The sequence below is a fragment of the Neofelis nebulosa genome, chromosome 17, assembly GCF_028018385.1.
Source record: "Neofelis nebulosa isolate mNeoNeb1 chromosome 17, mNeoNeb1.pri, whole genome shotgun sequence".
Classification (NCBI taxonomy): Eukaryota; Metazoa; Chordata; class Mammalia; order Carnivora; family Felidae; genus Neofelis; species Neofelis nebulosa.
Genome location: NC_080798.1, coordinates 47,882,138 through 47,905,197, shown reverse-complemented (window position 1 = coordinate 47,905,197; position 23,060 = coordinate 47,882,138). Strand labels below are relative to the sequence as shown.

The following is a 23,060-nucleotide window of genomic DNA, read 5'->3' as shown; positions in this document are numbered from 1 at the left end:
TTTTTTTATAATTTGTTTAATAATTATTAAGTCACTGATATAAACTCACTGATATAAACTTACTTGGTATATTCCAACTACTATTATTATCCTTATTAATGCTCAAATTTTCTCATTTGGGGGCACAACAAAAAGCCACTTTTGGTGGCTACTAAATCCTTTTAACACGACCTCTGTAATTTTTCTTGTTCTCTGGCACAGTAAGACAGTTCAGACTTAATTTGTGTATCTCCTGCTCCAGATTTCGGATCAGCCATCTTTCTAATGGGTCCTGGCCCTTTTAGAGTAAAATGGGTATTTGGAGACCACAATCTGGGCTTATGGGTGCTCAACACAAAGATGCCTACTATCACCATTATACTACAAGTACAGTGTGGTAAAGAAATTAAAAATGTGGATAAGGATGGAAACTTAGGGAACTGACATTATTTACAGACAACAGCACTGACTATATGGAAACAATGAAGTCCACAGGGACTCTTAGAAGTGCAATAATGTTGCTAGGGAGAGAAATACGCAAAAATCAATGATATATTTCTGTATAACTAAAACCTAATTATTCAACTTTTAAGACTGCTATTTGCAATCGGAAGAAGAGCTCCAAGGAACCTATAAATTTCACCAAAAGTGTGTAAGACCTTATGGAGAACACTGTAAAACTTTAAAAAACATAAGGAAGTGGAGTACTATAAATACTCTATTGATGGAAGGGAAGACTATTGTAGACAGATAATTGGGTATAGCAGGCCAGGCTGGAAATGGGAAGAAATAGAGAATTTAAGCCCCACCTAGAGAAGGTCACCAGCCTATTAGAGCTCTGGGAAAATGTTCATCCAGTGTTGTAAAATCCTCTAATTTCTAAGAGGAACCAGAAATCCAGATTTCTATGATAAGTTCCTTGATTTTTACATTGGCAGCAAATTCAAAACAATTTAATGTACTCTGCAATACAAAACACATCTGTGGAAGAATTTGGCCCCCAAGCCGCCATTTTTTTACTCCCATACATTTACTCCCACCTCTTAACTCAACTTTATTTCTAGGTTGTGTTTAAGCCAAATACATGAAAGGTTACAAACCATACAGCAAATCTATCATGGCTTTTGTTGTAAAAATGTTGAAGATACACTGTTTTATATTATCAAGAGGCTCCTAGATAAAAGACTCACATAAGAAAATCTATTTTAGGGGCAATTAGCTGGCTCAGTTGGAAGAGCATGAAACTCTTAATCTTGAGGTCATGAGTTTGAACCCCACACGGGTGCAGAGATTATATACAAACATATATACATAAATAAATAAAAATCTATTTTAGAATTCAGTGACTTTCTTTTAAAAATTTTTAATATTTATTTTTGAGAGGGTGGGAGGGCAGAGAGAGAGGGAGACCCAGAATCCAAAGCAGGTTCCAGGCTCTGAGCTGTCGGCACAGAGCCCAAACAAGGGGCTCAAACCCACAAACTGTGAGATCATGACCTGGGCTGAAGTCAGACACTAGAATGAGCCACCAAGGTGCCCCAGAATCCAGTGACTTTTCAAAGAAATTTTTTTGCTGTCCTTGAGGGAATAGTAAAATCAGTAATACTTGAATTATTTATGTAGAAAACTTAAATGTTTAACATTTAGTAATTTATTAATCTTCATAATAATAATCCTATAAAAGAGTATGAAAATTGTCTCCATTTTACAAATGAGGAAACTGAGACAAGAAAGGTTAAAGATCTTGCTCAAAATCACCAACAGGAGGGGAGCCTGGATGGCTCAGTCAGTTAAGCATCCGACTCTTGATTTTGGCTCAGGTCATGGTTCGTGGGACTCTCTCGTACCCTCTCTCTGCCCTTCCCCCCCTCAAAATAAACATTAAAAAAAAATCAAAGATAGTAAAGTAACAAAGCCATAATTCACATCCAGGCAGTCTGGTTCCTGTAGCTGTGCTTTTAAATTCTGGTTATAACAACCATGTAACTGGATTTTTTTTCTTGCCTTAGCTGCCTCACCATCACCAAGTACAGTGGCTTTGGGTTCTGCATTCTTCCTTTTCCCAATTCTTATTTTCTACCATCCTTTTGTTTTGTTTTTTAAACAGACGCTGGTCATGTATGTTACCTCAAATCTTCTGTACAGCAAGTCAGGACTAAAGTAATTAAATAAATAGTTAAGAAACATATTTAAACTATACCCAAAGAATGAACAGGTTTTAGCGTTATACAAAGTTGAGTTCTAATCCTCTCCCTAATATTTACTAGCTGTGTGAATTTAAACAAGTCAATCTCTGAATTTCAGTTTTCTCATCTGCAATATGAGAATTACCCACCTTGTGGGTATTATTGTAAAGTTTAAAACACTTTTCAAATGTGGCTAGTAGGAAATTTTAAATTACATATCTGGCTCATATTTTTATTTCTATTGAACAGCATCATGCTAGATACTGCAGTAAAAAGTAAAAAGAAACAGGTGAAATTAGTTTTAATAATATATTTTATTTAACCCAATATATCTAAAATACCATTTCAACATATAATCCACATAAAAATTATTAGATATTTTACAGCTTTCTTTTGTACTAAGGCTTCTAAATACAGTATATATTTTACACTTACAGCACATCTCAATATGTACACTATATATCCATCAAAAATATTTTAACTGTATTTAGACTTCATTAAATGTACAATTGATAAAGTAGATTCACATACTCAAGTTGTCTAAAACATTTAAGTTTTCCAGTAACTGCATCAATATCCCCCCAAATTTATTTTCCTTTAATATTCGCCTCAGTTGAACAAGCCACATTTCAAAAGACCAGTGGCTATACAACTACTAGCTATCATAATGAACAGTACAAGTGCAAATAAAATAAACAAATAAAATGCAATAAATGGTAGCTGTTTTTACACATAGTTAAGTGAAAATAGTACTGTGATTCATACATGCAGGTGAGAGAACCGAGATATGAATCTTTTTATGGATATGTTATAAAAAAAATTCTGATGGGCAAGATTGGATAGGGCCAGGATTTACTCCAAGAGGAAATAGATTAAGGGACTTAAAAGTGGGATTCACTCAGAAAAACCTTTTTTTTTGTGGGGGGGGGGGGGGGTACAATTTTAGTACAGTTTCCTTGAGTATTAACACTTTCCACCTAAGAATTAAATGTCTTATCAAATAATTAAATTCCAGAATGCCCCCCAAAAAGCCATCTAGTAAAGCTGGAAAGCATATTTTATTTACATACAGTATAGAAATGACTCTTAGAAATATAGAGATTGCTCTTTCACAGATGAAATATCATCAGTCTTAAATCTATCCTATTATTTTAAATTCAACAAGTGGTCTTAAAAGAACTCCTTTAACTCCATGATGTTAACAGTGGTTATCTCGAGTGGAGGGCTTAAGAGATTCCCCACGCCTTGCCATCCTTGACTATCTTTTACAGCTCAACATATCAGATTTCTATAAATCTAACCAAATGGGTCTACTTAAAATCAACCAACAAAAACGTATGAGTATCTATTTGCTTTATACTATGATATGCATTAAATGTATAACCACCTGGATCACTTTTTGATGTGGTAAAAACATATAACATGTTTATTCAGAGTAGATAGCTGTTGTTTTTGTCTACCTAGTACCTGGTCCGTTCCTCTGATACTAACACCTGAATCTTCCTTTGGGAAATTAATGGTCTTCCACTCTCAATCATGTATTTCTAGTGAGGGTGATCTCACTCCCAGGCAAAAGATAAGCATAAAACTAACCCAAGTCAGTCTGATAAGATTCAATCCCATTACTGTTTTAACTCGGAGGTGGGGTGATCTCCTTTCACTGGAGTTACTGAGCTGAATAAAAGATAAATGTGGCCATTTTCCTGGATAAATTAAACATTAACAAAAGCTATCTGTGAATAATGGAAACATGGATGGTATTTTTCTCCTTCTACCTAATGTTGCACATTCTTTCAATTTTGCAATCATTTCCTTAAGAACACTATTTAGTATGTAATACAATTCTTAAATTATCTAAGATAAAATTTAATGGCATTAATAAGAATTTAAAAACCCACTAAACCCTTCTCTGTGACTCCATCCCCATATGTATAAACATAGAAGAAAGCACGTCTTGCTTGAATACCAAATACCATGCTCAAAACCTAGATTGGCTATAGCTCATAATATGCATTTGTGTGTAGTAGAAAATCAGGAGGCACAGTCACTCTAGCAACCCAGTAACAAAGTAATTAGGACAAAATCCATAAATGCCATGATGTGGCAACTTATTTTACTTAAAAACATCTATTTGGAGTGTTCCTCCTTGTATCATCGTGCACACAGAATATAATTAAGGAAACATTTAGCAAACATTTCTTAAATATTCATTATAGTCCAGCCGCTCTAACAGACCAATCACAATCTACTGGTTATCCTGGTCAGTCTTTAAGTAAGCTAACTGCCACCATCAAAACTTAGTCTAATCCATATAATGAGAGATTCTCAATGGAAAGCACAACTGACAGCAGTATCATGGGTTTCCAGGTCTGCAACTTTCTCACTTCTACCCTCAGTTCCACAATGATCAGATTACAAGACTATCAAGAATATTCTGTCCTCACTGAGGGGGAAACATTTGCCCTCCTTGAGCTGTCATTCCAACAAGAATAGCCTTGCTAGATGTGGTCTCAGCCCAGCCTACCTGTCCAAAGTGAGCAGGGTAGCCCAGCATGTGCATATATAGTAATTTTGCCACATTCCGACACCGGTAAGTATTGTCTTCTTCTCTAAAAGATGATCGGATTGCAGCACATTCTTTCTGGATCATTTCCCGTTCTTCGGCTTGGGTTCGGGCTGTCCGGATGGTCCGGATCAGCTCCCGCAATCTGATGGGGGCTGGCATCCTCTGTTTATAGAAAGACATTAAATAAAAATGTTCACATTTTTCACTACCAAAAGCATTCACACAACTTCTCACATAAATTTCCAATTTTTAAGAATTCAAGACTTGCTCAGTCCAACAATATAAAGCTTCAGCAAAGCTATTACATACAAACCCATTAATTCGGTAAATTTCTGGAAAAAATATAAACAAAAATGTTAAGTATTAAGCAAGATAAGACACAGAATACATCAGTATGTAAAATCCATCATTAGTATCAAACTATGTTAAGAACTAACTCAACCCAAATATTTACTCAAGAAAGAGAAAAGACATATTTTCTATGCCTAACCTTAGAGAAGACAGATTATTTTCTGCTGAACTGTTAACAGAGCTCAATAAATTATCAGATGAATACTGAATATGATCACAATCAAAGCTCAACTCAACTGGGGCGCCTGGGTGGCTCAGTCATCCGACTTGGGCTCCGGTCATGATCTAGCAGTTTGTGAGTTCGAGCCCCACATCAGGCTCTGTGCTGACAGCTCGGAGCTTGGAGCCTGCTTTGGATTCTGTGTCTCCCCCTCTCTCTGCCCCTCACTCACTTGCACTTTGTCTCTCTCTCTCTCAAAAATAAATAAACGTTAAAAAAAATTAAAAAAAAAAAAAGCTCAACTCAACAAAATGAGAGATCAGGAGAAGACCAATTATCAGAATTAAACACTTCCAAGAAACAGTAATCATCTTGGTACACTGGGTACTCTTTGAAAATTGTTATGAGGAAAAAAATAATAAACCAATCTCAGAGAATAAGACTATTAGAATCATATTCTCACGAAAAATTTTTAAATAATAATGATAAACCTATAATAGCCAAAATTAAGGGGAAAAAAGAACAAAGTTGGAGAATCTGCACCACCTAATTTCAAGAAATACTACAAAGCTACAGTAATCAGGACAATGTGGAACTGAATTTAAGGGCAGACTCAGGATCATGATGCAAAATAGAAAGTTTAGAAATAGACCCACACAAATAAGCTTAACTGATTTTCAACAGAGAGGCCAAGGTTATTCAATAGGAGAAAGGGTATTCCTTCAACAAATGGTGCTGGCACAACTACATATCTATATAAAGAACCAATTAACCTTGAACCCTAACCTCACATAATATACAAAAATTAACTCAAAATGGGTCATAGACCTAAACATTAAAGCCAAAACTAAAAATCTTCCATAAGAAAACATAGGAGGAAATCTTTGGGAACCTTTGTCTCCCTACCTTCCCACCTCTCTCTCTCTGTCCTTCCCCTGCTTGTGCTCGCTCTCTGTCCCTCACAAAAATTAACAAAAAAAAAAAAAGAGAGAGAGAGAGAGAGAGATACCACCCTACAGTATTAGAATGGCTAAAATTTAAAAGACTGGCCATACCAAGTGCTGGCAAGGATATAAAACAAATGAACTCTCACAAGCCACTCATGGGAATACAAAATGGTTCGACTACTTTGGAAAATAGTTTGGCATTTTTTGTAAAATTAAACATATACTTAGCATAGGATTCAGGAAATCCACTCGGTATTTACCCAAAAGCAATGAAAACATATGTTCTCACCAAGATTTGTACACAAATCTTTATAGAATCTTCATTTATAATTACTAAAAACTGGAAACAACTCAAACATCCATAAATAGGTGAATAATAATAAACGAATACTTCCCGGAATGAAACAGAACCAACACAACATGGAAGAATCTCAAAAACATTATGATGAGCAAAAAAAAAAAAAAAAAAGAAACAAGAAAATACATACTTTATGATTTTACTTATATGAAACTCTAGGAAAGACCAGGCTAATCTATAGTGATGCTAAAGAGATCAATGACTGCCTGGGGTTGAGGGTAGGGATGGTGATCAACTAGGATGCAAGGAAACCTTCTGATGTGATAGAAATGTTTATGATGGTTGCATAGATCTCTCTCAAAATTCACGGAAATGCACACTTAAAACAAGTGCATTTTACACGTGCCTGGGTTGCTCAGTCGATTAAGCATCTGACTCTTGATTTAGGCTCAGGTCATGATCTTACATTTCGTGAGATCAAGACCCACACTGGGCTCTGCACTGACAGCACAGAGCCTGCTTGGGATTCTCTCTCTACCTCTCTCTTAGCTCCTCCCCTGGGCACACGCACATTCCGTATCTCTCAAAAAATAAAAAGATAAACATTAAAAAGAAAACAAGTGCATTTTATTGGTATCTTGTACCTCAGTAAGTTAAAAAAAATGATAAAATTAGATACCATTACCATCATCTTCAGTACATACAAGCTGTAGAACCCTTAAACCATTAATTCTCAATGTTCTAATCGCACAAACCAGGAGGCTTTGTTCACTATGGCATCACTCCTCAAGGTAGGGATAGTACATTAGGAATTTACCAAGTTCTCTAGGTATTGGTTGTGTTCCTCCGTTAGCCCTCTTAAGATCACGTGTACTAAACTATATAAAACTACGTGTATACTGTTATTCTGTTATTTTTTAATAGAAATACTGAGGGCCTAGTGTTTGAACATTCTTATACTCACTATCTTCATTATTTCACTTGTTCCAGACCATTTGTGGGCCCAATGTGGGACTTACACTCACCACCCTGAGATCAAGAGTGGGACACTTAACTAAGTCACCTAGGTATCCCTGTTCCAGACCCTTATGAAGGGCAGAAATCATTATACCTGCTTTGCCTATGAAGAAAGTTCGTTTCAAATCAATTATGCAACTTGCTTAAGATTACAAAGGTGTAAGTGTCAGAGCCAGCACACAAACCATGTCTTAGAACTCCAGGGCTAGAGTTCTTCTTAATATTTCAAAAATGAACATTATCTTTACAGATAAAATTTTATGACTGCTAGGATGTTTCAAAATACTCTAGAGGAAAAAAGTATTAAGGAAGGAAAAAAAGAAACAAAATGGGCAAAATGTTGATCACTCTGAAGGGATATGAGCATGTTAAATTATACTGTATTATTCTCTATTTTCATATATATTAGAAAATTTTAATAATCAAAAGCTTTTTAATTTTTTTATTTGTTTTTAATATTCCTTTTTGAGCGAGACAGAAAGACAGACAGCGTGAGCAGGCAAGGGGTAGAGAGAGAGGGAGACACAGAATCCAAAGCAGGCTCCAGGCCCTGAGCAGTCAGCATCAAGCCTGACACAGGGCCCAAACCCACCAACTGCAAGATCATGACCTGAGCTGAAGTTGGACTCTTAACCGACTGAGCCACTCAAACACCCCATCAGAAGCTTTTTAAAAATAAAAAGCTTCCAAAAACAAAGCATTTAAATCCTTAAAATTTTTTATAAATAATTTTTTAAAATCTTCGTAGCTAAACTAGAGATCTACTTGAAGAACTACTTTCACAATGACTACAAATACAAATGACTTTAGGATAAAAAATTTAAGAGTAAGGGGTGCCTGGGTGACTCGGTTGAGTGTCCGACTTCGTCTCAGGTCATGATCTCACGATTTTGTGGGTTCAAGCCCCGTGTCGGGCTCTGTGCTGACAGCATGGAGCCCTCTTGGGATTCTTCCTCCCTCTCTCTCTCTCTGCCCCTCCACTGCTCAGGCTGACTCTGTCTCTCTCAAAAATAAATAGACTTAAAAAAAAGAAAAAAAAATGTCTTAGTAGGCATGAATGAAAAACAAAATTTACATAATAAAGAGTTTAGTATATTTCAGAATACATTCTAAGTTAGAAACTAAACAAAAAATTCCAGTTCCAGGGAAGATGGAATAAACATACTCCATGGAGGCTCCTGTCTCTCCCTCTGACCATAACTATAAATCCTGGATAAAATGCATGCCACAGCTACCCAAGGATGCTAAAAAGTAAATGACAGCAAGCAGATTCCAGAAAGAGGAGAATCTGAAGTTCCATCAAAATGGCAAGAGGTTATCATTCTTCCTCCAGTACTGCCCAGCCTGGACCCAATGACAGCCCCAAACCCAAAAGTGCTCAGGGAGTACAGACAAGGAGCTCTAAGAAAAACCCTCTCTCTCTGATCCAGGAAGCAGGAAAAGAAGGACAATGGGAGAAATTCTCTCTTTTGGCTTTCTATATTTTCCTTCCCTCCACCACTGCCTCTAGGCAACACTGCAATGGCAGTGGCTGTGCCATAACAGCAATGGCAGTAATAGGCAGCCATATAAAAATTAGGGAAGGGGAATTCTCTCTGACCAGAGGAGCTGTGATCCTAAGAGCATGGAGTAAGTCACTCTCTATTCTCCCACTGCAAGATAAAAGACTGAATTCACCAAGAAAATACAACAATCCTAACTGCACACGTATGTAACAATATAGTTTAAAAAATACATGAGGCAAAAACTGACAGTTATCAAAGGAAAAATAAACAAACCCCCCAACTACAGAGACTTAAACATGCCACCTAAGTAAATGATAAAACTACGGAGTATCAGCACAGATATAAAAGACCTGAATGCCATCTTCAATTGACTGGATCTAACCAACATTTATGGAACACCTCAACCAACAACAGAATTACATTCTTCTCAATTGCATACAGAACATACACAAAATGGGCCATGTCCTGGTCATTTTTTTAAAAAGTTAATAGGAGTGCCTGGGTGGCTCAGTCAGTTAAGCGTCCGACGTCAGCTCAGGTCATGATCTCACGGTCTGTGGGTTCGAGCCCCGCATCGGGCTCTGTGCTGACAGCTCAGAGCCTGGAGCCTGCTTCCGATTCTGTTGTCTCCCTCTCTCTCTGACCCTCCCCTGTTCGTGCTCTGTCTCTCTCTGTCTCAAAAATAAATAAACATTAAAAAAAATTTTTTTAAATAAAAAGTTAATAAATTAAATTAATGGAAATCATATAAAATAAAGTACAGTCTCTGGCCATAACAGAATTAAAACTAGAAATCAGTAACAGAAAGCTAACGGGAAAACTTGCGATGGCCCTGGAAATTAAACAATACACTCCCAAATAATCCATGGGTGAAGAGGAAATATCAAGGGAATTTAGCAAATATATGGAACTGAACAAAAACATAAACCCATTTATTAAAATCTGTAGTACAACTAAAGTAGTGCTTAATGGGAAATGTATAGCATTAAATGTTTGTGTAAGAACAGAAGAAACATCTCAATCTAAGGTTCTATTTAAGAAACTAGAAAAAGAGAAATATAAATCCAAGTAGGAAAAAGCAAATAATGACAAATAGAAATCAATGAAATTAAAAAACAGAAGGAAAAAAACAGGAAAAGGTCAAGTCAATGAAATCAAAAGCCAGTTCTTTGAGAAGACCAATAAAATTGATAAACCTCTGGCTAGATGATAAAGAGAAAGAACACAAATCACTAGTATCAGTAACGAAAGGGACTATTATCACAAACACTAAAAGGATAATTAGGTGATACTATGAACAATTCAATGAATATCACAACTGGACATCCATATGCCAAAAAACTGAACCTCTACCTAAATCTCACAGCTTATACAAAGATTAACTCAAAATGAAGCATAGACCTAGATATAAAACCATTAGAAGATGATGGAGAAAACCTTCTTGACTGGGGTTAGGCAAAGAGTTCTTGGACATTACATCAAAGGCACACCCGTAAGAGAAAAATGTTAAAACTGGATTTCATAAAAATTATAAACTTTTGCACTATGAAAAACACTGTTAAGAAAATGAAAAGACAAGTTACAGAGTGAGATATCTGCAAATCACATATCTGACAAGGACTTGTAACTAGACTATAAAAAGGAACTCTCAAAACATAGCACTTAAACGCAGTTTTTAAAATTGGACATTAAGTTTGAGAATCTTGAATTCAGAAAACTGCAAGGTCTTTAATCAAAAAAAATGAAAAAAAAAAGTTTAACAGTTCAGGGCCTATTAGACTACAGAGTAAATAGTACCATAAATAATATCGACATAAGCATCATTTATATCTATTTCAAAGGGGGAAAGGAGAATAAAAACTACGGAATTAGAAGTTATCGTCATGCATGCATTATCCAATTCAATTAGTCATACTATCCCATAGATGACCTAAGTAACAGGGAAACATGTTATACCAAAAAGTGCCAATCACTCATTCAACAAATATTTGCTGAGCCTTCTCTATGTCAGGCATTGCAAAAGGTGCTGACGACTTCCAACGTTGTAATCTCTACCCTTAAGAACTCAAAAGTCTAGTGAGGAAAACAGATTTTTACAATTCCAGCCATATAAAATAACAGCAAAAACTACTGACCAATGACAGAACAGAAAATTGTATTTAGGGTAAGCTAAACTGTTTCACAGCCAAACTAACTCAATATACTTAGAAATTTTTTCTTTTCCAAAATTAAGTGCTTTCTGCATCAGCTCAACAACTCCTAAATCCCATGTAGAAAGAGATCTGTAGCACAGTACCAACCTACAATTTGTTTTCCAAAGCTATTAAGAGCAAAACTTAGAATTTTCTGAATTTTAGAAAAGTAATACAGTGCATATCTTTTATGTCAAAACTCACCTACCATGACTGGAGCAACAGTTTCATTACCAAACAATATTTCTGAAATAACATATGAATATTCACACCAAATGAGAAAAATAAACTACTACAGTGTCATGTCTGGTCAAATCAGATTTTAAGACCAAAAGAATTATGAAGAACTCCTGGGCATTTTTGTTTGTTTTTAATTTCAGAAACTGAGATAAAGTCTGTGCAGCCTTACCCTTATCCAATGACCCTAAGCACTGTTAAAAATGGTGACCCTGGGGCGCCTGGGTGGCTCAGTCGGTTAAGCGGCCGACTTCAGCTCAGGTCATGATCTCACAGTCCGTGAGTTTGAGCCCCGCATTGGGCTCTGTGCTGACAGCTCAGAGCCTGGAGCCTGTTTCAGATTCTGTGTCTCCCTCTCTCTGACCCTCCCCTGTTCATGCTGTCTCTCCCTGTCTCAAAAATAAATAAAACGTTAAAAAAATAAAATAAAAATGATGACCCTGAAGTAAAATTACCTGAATTTGAATCTCAGGTCTACCACTTATCAGCTATGTGTCCGTGAGCAAATGACAACATCCCAGAGCTTCAATTTCCTCATCTGTAAGACAGGAAGAGTACCTACCTCCAAGGATTGCTACAAGAATTAAAAGAGAATACATGTAAACTTCTTGCGCAGTGCCACACACATTGTATCCAATAAATAAATGTTGGCCATAATGGTTGCCTACATAAACTATCCATAATAAATTAATTTTGAGCAAAAATAAGTTGCAGAATAACACAGTACTAATATTCATAAAGGTTTAAAATGTGTAAAAGAACCTATTCTTTAGAGATACAAAAATGCAGTAAGAGAGTAAGAATATGCATGAAATGAACATGTGAAACATGCATAAAGATCAACACTGTGGTACATCTGGGAGGGAGGGGAATATGATGAGGAACAGAGTAACACACAGAAGGCTTCAGCTATACTGGTGATGCTTTATTTCTGAGACTAGGTAGTGGATAATTGAGTACTTATTATTCTTCTTCATATATTTTATGTCTGAAATGTTTCATATTAAAAACTAAATTCAGGGGCACCTGGGTGGCGCAGTCGGTTAAGCGTCCGACTTCAGCCAGGTCACGATCTCGCGGTCCGTGAGTTCGAGCCCCGCGTCAGGCTCTGGGCTGATGGCTCGGAGCCTGGAGCCTGTTTCCGATTCTGTGTCTCCCTCTCTCTCTGCCCCTCCCCCGTTCATGCTCTGTCTCTCTCTGTCCCAAAAATAAATAAAAAACGTTGAAAAAAAAAAATTTAAAAAAAAAAAAACTAAATTCAAATATATCTAATCCATGTAGCGAATGCTGTAGAATATATAACCTGGAAAACACAACCTACTTGCTCTTATTACAAGGTTGAGGATTTCCTTATTTTAAGAGTTTTTACTTGCCTTTCAAAATACTCGAAAACCACAAGATTCCTTAAAATACAGTAACTTAAGCATCTATTATTGCTAACAATAACAAATTATCCTTTTTTAAAAAATAAAGTATGAATATGATTATAGTGATGACTTAGCTAAACATAGCTGAGAATCTGAAACCTATTTTTATAACGTCATGCAGCAATATAGACAGCATCACATCAACATACGAAAACATCCACTTTATTTGTAGGTTCTGATTTACAAATTAGAAAACTGAAAGGGAAACAGAGGAGGCTGGAGACCAGGGGACAGAAGCTGTTTTAGGGAAGAAGATGGACAGTCAACAAAATGTCATCTTACAGTAAGGGAAGAAACAGCAGCAGCAGCAAAGCAAAAAAATAAAACCTATATAGAGCAGAAACAAGTATCCAAACAGCATAGTAACAAGATTAATAAATTCTACAGATTTGCTATATAACATTGTGCCTACAGTTAACAATACTGTATTGTGCAACTGAAAATTTCAAGACAGATCTGCTTGTACTCTTTCCACAATTCTAAAAAGTTTGTGCCCTTTACATAAAGGATTTTTTAAAGTTTTTTTTTTTTTTAAGCTTATTCATTCATTTTGAGAGACAGTGACAGCAAGGGGTGGGGGGGCCAAGAGTGAGCATTCCAAGCAGGTTCCAGCACTGTCAGTGCAGAGCCAGACACAGGGCTCAAACTCATGAACCCTGAGATCAGAACATGAGGGGAAGTCAGACACTTAACCAGCTGAGCCAACCAGGCGCCCCTACATCAGATTCTTACCCTGTAAAAAATTTTAAGTGATTAATCAAAAAGAAACAGATCAGGAGTGCCCGGGTGGCTCAGTCGGTTAGGCGTCTGACTTAGGCTCAGGTCATGTTCTCACAGTTAGTGGTTCAAGCCCCACGTCGGGCTCTGGGCTGACAGCTCAGAGCCTAGAGACTGTTTCGGATTCTGTGTCTCCCTCTCTCTAGCCCTCCCCCGCTCATGCTCTGTCTCACTCTCTCTCTCAAAAATAAATAAACATTAAAAATAAATAAATGAATAGGAACAGATCAAATCGCTGGTAAATCTCTGCCTTTGAGTTCCATAGTAATTACCTTAATTTATAATTTTTTACAAATCCAAAATTAAAATACTTACCTTAACATAGTTTATTTAATGTTTATTTATTTTTGAGAGAGAGAGAAAGAGACGTGCAGAGTACGAGTGGGGGAGGGGCAGAGAGAGAAGGAGACACAGAATTCAAACCAAACTCCAGGCTGTCAGCACAGAGCCAGACGTGGGGCTTGAACTCACGAACCATGAGATCATGAACCAAGCCAACGTTAGATGCTTAACCGACTGAGCCACAGAGGCGCCCCTAAAATACTTATCTTAAATACACACACACACACACACACACACACACACACACACACAAAGCACAGTAATCTGAGCCTATTTAGTGTACTAGCAAAAAGGATTAAACTCTCCCCTAAAGTCTTAAAAGTATTAAATTACAAAGAGTACCATAATTATTTTACAAGACCCTGATTTATCAATAAATGGTTCAATAACATAACATTTAACATTTAATGCAGAGGTGGAAAAACCTGGATATAAAATTGTATCCTAACATCTAATTCTATACAGTAAATATGTGCATTAGGACTTTTATATACATTACATATAATTCATAATCCAATCCATAATACATTTATAATCCCATTATAGACTTTAAATATTGTGTATACCTCAATAAAGTCATTTTTTTTCCTTTTTCTTAGAGTGGTTGTAGGAAATATAAAGGTTTTTTTTTTTTTTTTTTTTTTTAAGTTTATTTATTTTTGAGAGAGTGCATGAGCAGGGGAGGGGCAGAGAGAGAGAGAGAAAGAGCGAATCCCAAGCGGGCTTTGCACTACCAGCGCAAAGCCCAAAACAGGGCTCAAGTTCACCAACCAAGAGATCATGACCTGAGCCAAAACCAAGAGTCACTCAACTGAATGAGCCACCCAGGCGTCCTATAAAGTTGTGTTTTAAGACTAAGGTGACAATTGAGTGAATAAAATAATAAAACTGTACCTGAGGAGTAACAATTTCTAAAATATAGAGTTCAGATACTATGTGCTCCTATTAATTTAACTACTTGACCCTTAAAAAGCTGAGAAAGATATGTCAAAGTCTACCACTATAATTGTGTTTATATCCATTTCTCCTTTTATATTATTTACATTTAGTATTTCAATGGTTTTATTCAATGCCTAAGTGTCCATATGTTTGACATTTGCATGGCTTGTACATTTTATAAAAATAAGATGTCCCTTTTGTTCTCAAATACTCATTAGGACAAGGATGGAAAAAGGACACAGAAAAATTAAAAGTCTGACTTGTTAAGATAAACAGATTGTAGATAAATGTATTTCATTAATGGTTTTTTAATACATAATGTTGAAAAATAACAAAAAGTAAGTGTGAAATTCATTTTTTAAGTTTCTACCCATAATGTAAACAAAGTGAGGTTTTGGAGCTTAAATTAATTACTTTATATACCCAAAGAGCAACCAAAATTATTAATGCTTACTATAGGAAAGAAACAGAAAAGATAAAACAATGACTGCATATGTTCCAATTCTCCTAAAATTTATACCAAAATGGAGAAAATGGTTATTTTCCAAAATCTCCACAAACCTCTTTAGTTGATAAAGATTTTCATCCTACTGCAATACCAACTCCAGGCCATGATTACCTTTTTTTCTTTGAAAAGCCTATTTTTCCCAGTCAAATATAAGCTCCTAAAGACCAGATCTTGTTGATATTATTTATCCTTGTATTCCCATTACCTAAGAGTAGGAACTTGATAAATACTGCATTTAACTAAATTCTAAATGCTAGAAGCATCTTAGATAAAGAAAATGCATTTGTCCTTTCCAAAGCACACAAAGTAAAGAATGTGCACCAGCTACTTACCAACAGCAATGGGATAGGCACCAGGACTCAACCCAGTCCTCTATTCTACCCAGCTGAGTTAACTAAGCTGAACTCCCACTGTTTCTGAACTCCCACTACCTAGCTGTGAACTCTGAATCACCACCAGCCAACAGTTAAGAATATATAACCAAAAAGCTGGGGTTACTGCTGCTACATTGTCCTTCTTTCCCTAAACCTGAACCTATGTGAGCTCTAACCTAAAAAGAAATCTTAAATTAAAAGCAATTGTTCAATATTAAAATTACCTCCTTTTCTATCCAACACAAAAACTGTACTTGAAGTCTTTCTTGCTAAACAATAAGATACAAGAAATTAGATTTCAATTAACTTTGCCAGTGATTACCCTGTAACATCCGCTTTCTGAGTTCTTAAGTATGGCTAAGAACACTCCAGGGACTTAAGTTAATACAAGGCAAAACCCTCCAAAAGAAGTTACTGTGCTTTCTGTCCTGCATTCTCCATATGGCCTATATTTTTATATTTTTATATGCTCCACACAGAAGCCCTATTTCAGATTTTTATTGCATATGAATATCTGAATTGCTTTAATGCATTTACAACTTGCAAAACACTATGACCAAAGTAGTAAGAAAGCTTTCACCAAATTGATCAACAGTATTAATCTTTGATCACGCTTTTACTTTCCGATATATCTTACAGATACCAGCTGTCATTCATCTGACTTAACTAGGTTTTCACCATCTTTGTGTTTTTGTGGTTTTCTTTCTTTTGCGTATTAGGCGACAGGGAAGGGGAGGCAGTGCAAGTCTATTTCCAAAGTATGAAGAAATGTGCTCATAGAAGGGAAATGTTCTACAGTGTGAAGAAAAGGGAAGAGAAGTGTTAGTACATCACTGTTTGAATAAGGGAGATTAAATCTGGGAGTAAGTATTTTGGTCACTACAGATGTAAACACCATTGTGGGACAGGGATAGTTCTTTCATCAGGTTTCACCATGGCCTAGAATGATGAAACGTTCAAGACCATTCAACTTTATACACTCTGGCTTCAGGCTCATAATGCAACTTTGTGATTCTTAATCTTTTCAAGTATCTTGTCTCCCAAATTCCTTGTGCCCTGGAAAGTAGACACAAAATCCAGAAGAAAGCACAGCCCCTTGTGAATTACAACATTGTTATTCTTTTTTTAAAAATTTTTTTATTGTTTATTTATTTTTGAGACAGAGCATGAGCAGGGAAGGGGCAGAGAGACAGGGAGACACAGAATGTGAAGCAGGCTCCAGGCTCTGAGCTGTCAGCACAGAGCCCGACGTGGGGCTCGAACTCACGAACTGTGAGATCATGACCTGAGCCGAAGTCGGACGCTTAACCGACGGAGCCACCCAGGCGCCCCCAATATTGTTATTCTAATTCACACATCACTGAGTTTGATTAGGCTAAATCATCCCTAGATGAAATACTAAAATGGACTTTCTCGATCTTCCAGGCTAAGGGAATGCTGTGAAATGTGTGACCACATCAAGATACCACCACACCCTGTCTAGGCAGCCAGCTGGCATTCCTCTAAGTCTTAAGTTCTATTCTCCCTAAAACGCCACAATAATTACAGCCATCCCCTTTAATTATCCATAACCAAAATTCACTGAAAATGAGAATTTAAAAACAGATGTATATAAATGCAAATATGCCTAATGAACAATTCAATTGCATTAAGATGCATGAAAATAAAGGCCAAATAAACAATAAACACAAGCAATATCTAATTTGACACTGATAAAATAAAAAGCAAATTTTACTCTCTCAACCTACTATTAGCAAAAGTGTCCCAAGGAGCCCACACTTATCAAAAATTGTCACAAAATTCTCAGAACAAAAATTTTGTTTTTTTTAAAAGATATGCCCCAGGGCACCTGGGTGGCTCAGTCACAGTTAAGCCTCTGACTATGGCTCAGGTCACAATCTTTGTGGGATTGAGCCCCATGTTGGGTTCCATGGTGACAGTGCTGAGCCTACTTGGGATTCTCTCTCTCTGTCCCTTCCCTTGCTCACATGCACGCGCTCTCTCTCAAAATAAATAAACTTAAAAAAAATAATAATAATAATAAAAGATATGCCCCAAAGGATATAATGTATGTTAAGGAAGGTAGATTTTTCTGTGCCATGTAGAAATATACATGCCTTTTTAACTTCTGTACATTTTCTGCTGTATTTTAAATGAACATATATTACTTGAGCAATCAATTGTGCTTTGAAAAATCAAAGTACTAAAAATCATGATGGATTAGTAAAGCAAAACTATAAACTTTCAAAATAACAAGATAACATCCATCCTGAAAAGACAAAGTCACATTTATCTAAAGGTCTTTTCTGCAGGATGACATTAGAAAGTTTACTAGAAAATTACTAGAAAATGATTTCACGCTAAGATAACAAAGCTTCCCTAGTATATTCTTCATAAATTCAAAGTTCTGTTCATTCTGGATACCAAGAAAGGGGGGGATAGGGATCTGGTCCACAGGAAATTAAAGGTCCATTTTTAACCAATGTTGCTGACATTAGAAATAGAGGGGGAAAGTCCCATTGACGATAGTGTCAAAAACTATAAAATATCTAGGAAAAAATTTAGCAAGAAAGGCATAAGAACTACATGAAGAAGACTATTAAATCTATGAAACCTTTACTGAAGGACCTAAAACTGAAACAGGATCTAAACAAATGGAAAGTCACAAGGAAAAATTATCATAATTAAAAATGTCAGGCCTCTCAAAATTAATATATGAATAATGCGATTCTGAACAGTAGACTTTTTTGAGGTTTTGTGAACCCAAAGAATTATTTTTAATCAATAGATAAGAATAAATGTTCAAGAATAATCAAGAAAATAAAAAAGTACAGTGATAAATGCTTTTCTTTAAAAAAAAGTTTATTTATGGGGCGCCTGGGTGGTGCAGTCGGTTAAGCGTCCGACTTCAGCCAGGTCACGATCTCACGGTCCGTGAGTTCGAGCCCCGCGTCAGGCTCTGGCCTGATGGCTCGGAGCCTGGAGCCTGTTTCCGATTCTGTGTCTCCCTCTCTCTCTGCCCCTCCCCCGTTCATGCTCTGTCTCTCTCTGTCCCAAAAATTAAAAAAAAAAAAAAAAAAACGTTGAAAAAAAAAAAGTTTATTTATTTTGAAAAAGAAAAAGTGAACACAGGCACGCAAGCGGAGGAGTAGAGAGAGAGAGAATCCCAAGCAGGATCCACACTGTCAGCACAGAGCCCGACACAGGGCTCAAACTCACCAACTGTGAGATCATGACTTGAGCCGACACCAAGAGTCAGATGCTTAACTGACTGAGTCACCCAGGAATCCCAGAGAGGGGCTTTTGTTTTTTTAATTTTTTTAAATGTGTATTTATTTTTGTCAGAGAGACAGAGCATGAGCAGGGAAGAGGCAGAGAGAGAGGGAGACACAGAATCCGAAGCAGGCTCCAGGCTCTGAGCTGTCAGCACAGAGCCTGACATGGGGCTCAAACTCACAGACCGTGAGATCATGACCTGAGCCGAAGTTGGACGCTCAACCGACTGAGCCACTCAGGCACCCCTAGAGAGGAGCTTTTCTTAACAGTGTAACTTTTTACAAATATATTATACTCAAAAAAGTAAAATAAAAAGAAAAGAGAAAAAAAGAACCAAAAGTGGAGCAAACATACATGGAAACTTATAAGATAGCATTTAATTCATTGGGGAAAGGATGGTTTATTTAGTCCTCATGTAGTTGTCTCTCTATATAAAGGAAAACCATATAAGACTCCCTGCTTCATATAAACGTTAATTCCAGATGAATAAATACATGTATTATACAACAAAGAATTAATATACCATAAGGTGTTCCTAGAAGATGAGGAAAAACAAAAGTAAACCAAGAAAATGCACAGAAAAGCGAAAAAGGAACCAGACATGAAAATTCTAAATAAAGGAAATCCAGATAGAAAAAAAAAAAAGCAGAGGCTAGCTCGAATTATGGCCAGGAAAATTAAAATTAAGACAAACAGAGAGAGTAGTCATCATCTGGCAGACCAGTAAAAACTATTTACATCTAATGATGTGATGACATAGAAAGCCCACGGCTAGTGGAGGTAGAACTTATGACAACCTACTTAGAAAATAATCTGGCAATAAAAACATTTAAAGTATATTTCCTTTAACCCAGAAATCCTACCTCGAAGACTCTAGTCTGTAGAACTAAAAGTGGCAATAAATAAGGTGACATGTACAAGGATTTTATTGTATCACTGTTTGTATTAACAAAATCTAGAAACAACTTAAATATCCATAAGAAAATAGCCAAATAAGTTATGTATGGTACACATTCATACTATGAGACATAATAGGGACATTTATTTAATTTTTTAAAAAAATTTTTTTTTCAACGTTTTTTATTTATTTTTGGGACAGAGAGAGACAGAGCATGAACGGGGGAGGGGCAGAGAGAGAGGGAGACACAGAATCGGAAACAGGCTCCAGGCTCCGAGCCATCAGCCCAGAGCCTGACGCGGGACTCGAACTCACAGACCGCGAGATCGTGACCTGACTGAAGTTGGACGCTTAACCGACTGCGCCACCCAGGCGCCCCAATAGGGACATTTAAAAAAAACAAGATCAAATTATATTTACTGACCAGGATGTATTAAGAAAAGTTTGTTACAGAGTGATATAAAATATGATCTCCCTTTTATAAATACAAAGAATCCATATAGAAGTGCACATTTATGTTAGTATACACTGCACTTGACCAAGCATGGAGGGAAATAATGAAGTATACCCATAACCTGGTTAAATGGCTGGGGACAAACACTGAAGAGAACGAATGAAATGATAACTTTAAATATGTTTTTAGATTTTTTTCATCATAATGGACACCTATTATTTTATAAATTAAAAAGATTAAAAAAAAAAAAAACCATGGGGCGCCTGGGTGGCGCAGTCGGTTAAGCGTCCGACTTCAGCCAGGTCACGATCTCGCGGTCCGTGAGTTCGAGCCCCGCGTCAGGCTCTGGGCTGATGGCTCAGAGCCTGGAGCCTGTTTCCGATTCTGTGTCTCCCTCTCTCTCTGCCCCTCCCCCGTTCATGCTCTGTCTCTCTCTGTCCCAAAAAATAAATTTAAAAAAAAAAAAAAAAAAAAAAAAAAAACCTTAGCGTTATAAAAGTATATTATCCAAACAAGAGGGGAAAGACAACAAATCACTGAACTGTATCAACACATTTCCATTTGGGGAGTAAAGCCTGAAATGCTCAACTTACAATTAGTTTCTTCAGTATAATGCGTTACCATATTAAGAACTCAAAAGAAAGAAGATGGCGGGAAGTGTAGATTTATTTGCTGCCACTTGAAACTTTTGCAGAAGCAAGCTCCTGGATGCCTCTGTCCATTAAACATCTGACTCTCAATTTTAAGTCAGATCAAGATCTCAGGTCATGGGGTGCCTGGGTGGCTCAGTTGGTTAAGCATTCGACTTCAGCTCAGGTCATGATCTCACAGTTTGTGGGTTCAAGCCCTGTGTCCGGCTCTGTGCTGACGACTCAGAGCCTGATGCCTGCTTCGGATTCTGTGTCTCACTCTCTCTCTGCCCCTTCCCCCGCTCATGCTCTCTCTTTCTCTCTCAAAAATAAACATTAAAAATTTTAAAAAACAAACACAAGATCTCAGGTCATGAGATCAAGCCTCAGGTTGGCTCCATGCTGGGCTTGGAGCCTGCTTAAGACTCTCACTCTGCCTCTACCCAACTAGCGCTATGCTCTCTCTCAAAAAAGAATCAGACTAAATCACAAAGAGAAAAGAGCAAGGTCAACTTCAGAATTAAAACATGTAAACGCTATTTTCCAGGGTACAGACACAAGGTTTTATACAGGTTTTTGCTTTTTTGTTTGTTTTTCTTTTAGAGAGAGAGTGAGCGCGTGAGCAGGGAAGGGGCAGAGGGAGAGAGAATCTTAATTAAGCAGGTTCCATGCTCAGTGCAGAGCCGGGCTCAGGGCTCAACCCCACAACCCTGGGATCATGACCTGAGCTGAAAGAGTCCTACAAGAGTAGTCCTACAAGAGCCCTACACTCAACCTTTTGAGCCACCCAGGCATCCCTGTTTTCTAAACCTGAAAGAAACTTCACTGGTATCAATTCTGTAAGTCACAAGTAAATGACCTGTAGTAGCTTCTCATAACTCAGGGCTCTGTTTTTGGCTCTGGCATTAACCAATCACCATATATTTGAGTACCCAAACAATTTTTCCATATTATTTTCATCCATAGCATCTATTCCACAAAGTAGCTACTAAGTGCCAGGCACTGTGCTATGTACTATGGATGTCATAAATTATATAGTTATTGTCCTGTGAAAGCTCAAGAACAGGTAGACAATTCAAGTACTTTAAAGAAAACACTATACTATACCCCTTTGCCAGGGGGCTGAGAGGAAAGAACAGGTTTACTAGGTGGAAGGGAAAAAAAAACATTCCAGGTATAGGCATAACAAGTACAAAGAGAATGAAAATGAACGAACCTGAGTATTGAAGAAACAGTAAAAAGTTCAGTGTGTGTAGGGGTGCCTGGCCAGCTCAGTCCATAGAACACACAACTCTTGATCTTGGGGTCACTGAGTTCAATCAAGCCTCACACTGCATGTAAAGTTTACTTTTTAAAAAATTTTAAATAAAGTCCAATGTGTGTAAATAAAATAACACAACCAAATGCTAGTAAATGCTTCCTCATTCTACTTTCCTAAATAATCAACACGATTTATGAAGCTTTCATCATGGAATGTTTCTAAAGAAAATATAAAGCCCAACTTTCACTAGTAGAGACAAACACACATTTAAAAAACATCACACATCACACATATTGAGTACTATCAGAAAAAGACATTCTTGGGGCGCCTGGGTGGCTCAGTCGGTTGAGCGTCCGACTTTGGCTCCAGTCATGATCTCACAGTTTGTGGGTTCGAGCCCCGCATCAGTCTCTGTGCTGACTGCTTGTTCAGAGCTTGGAGCCTGCTTCAGATTCTGTGTCTCCTTCTCTCTCTGTCCCTCCCCCGCTCACACTTTGTCTCACTCTGTTTCTCAAAAATAATGTAAAAAAATACAAAGAAAAAGAAAAATACTAGGCAACAGAAATTTAAAAAAAAAAAGAAAAAAGAAAAAGAAACTCTTCTCACAACAGCTTACTGTCAATAAATCATACCCAAAATCTTGTACCTACCAAGATACAGGCTACCTAAGTATTTTCAGTTAGTTTCCCCATTCACCTGACACCAGTATTTTCACCGTATTTTAAAAGTTTTCAAAA

General features: G+C 37.0%; 1 protein-coding gene across 1 annotated transcript in view; it reads right to left on the bottom strand.

Moving 5' to 3' along the window:
* The window catches only part of AP1G1 (adaptor related protein complex 1 subunit gamma 1), an 81,244-nt gene that overhangs the window by 54,179 nt on the left and 4,005 nt on the right, over positions 1-23,060 (bottom strand). The window contains exon 2 of the mRNA XM_058707862.1: positions 4,690-4,893. Within this exon, the coding sequence (XP_058563845.1) occupies positions 4,690-4,890 (201 nt within the window). The 5' untranslated portion in view covers positions 4,891-4,893. The remainder of the gene's footprint in view (positions 1-4,689; positions 4,894-23,060) is intronic.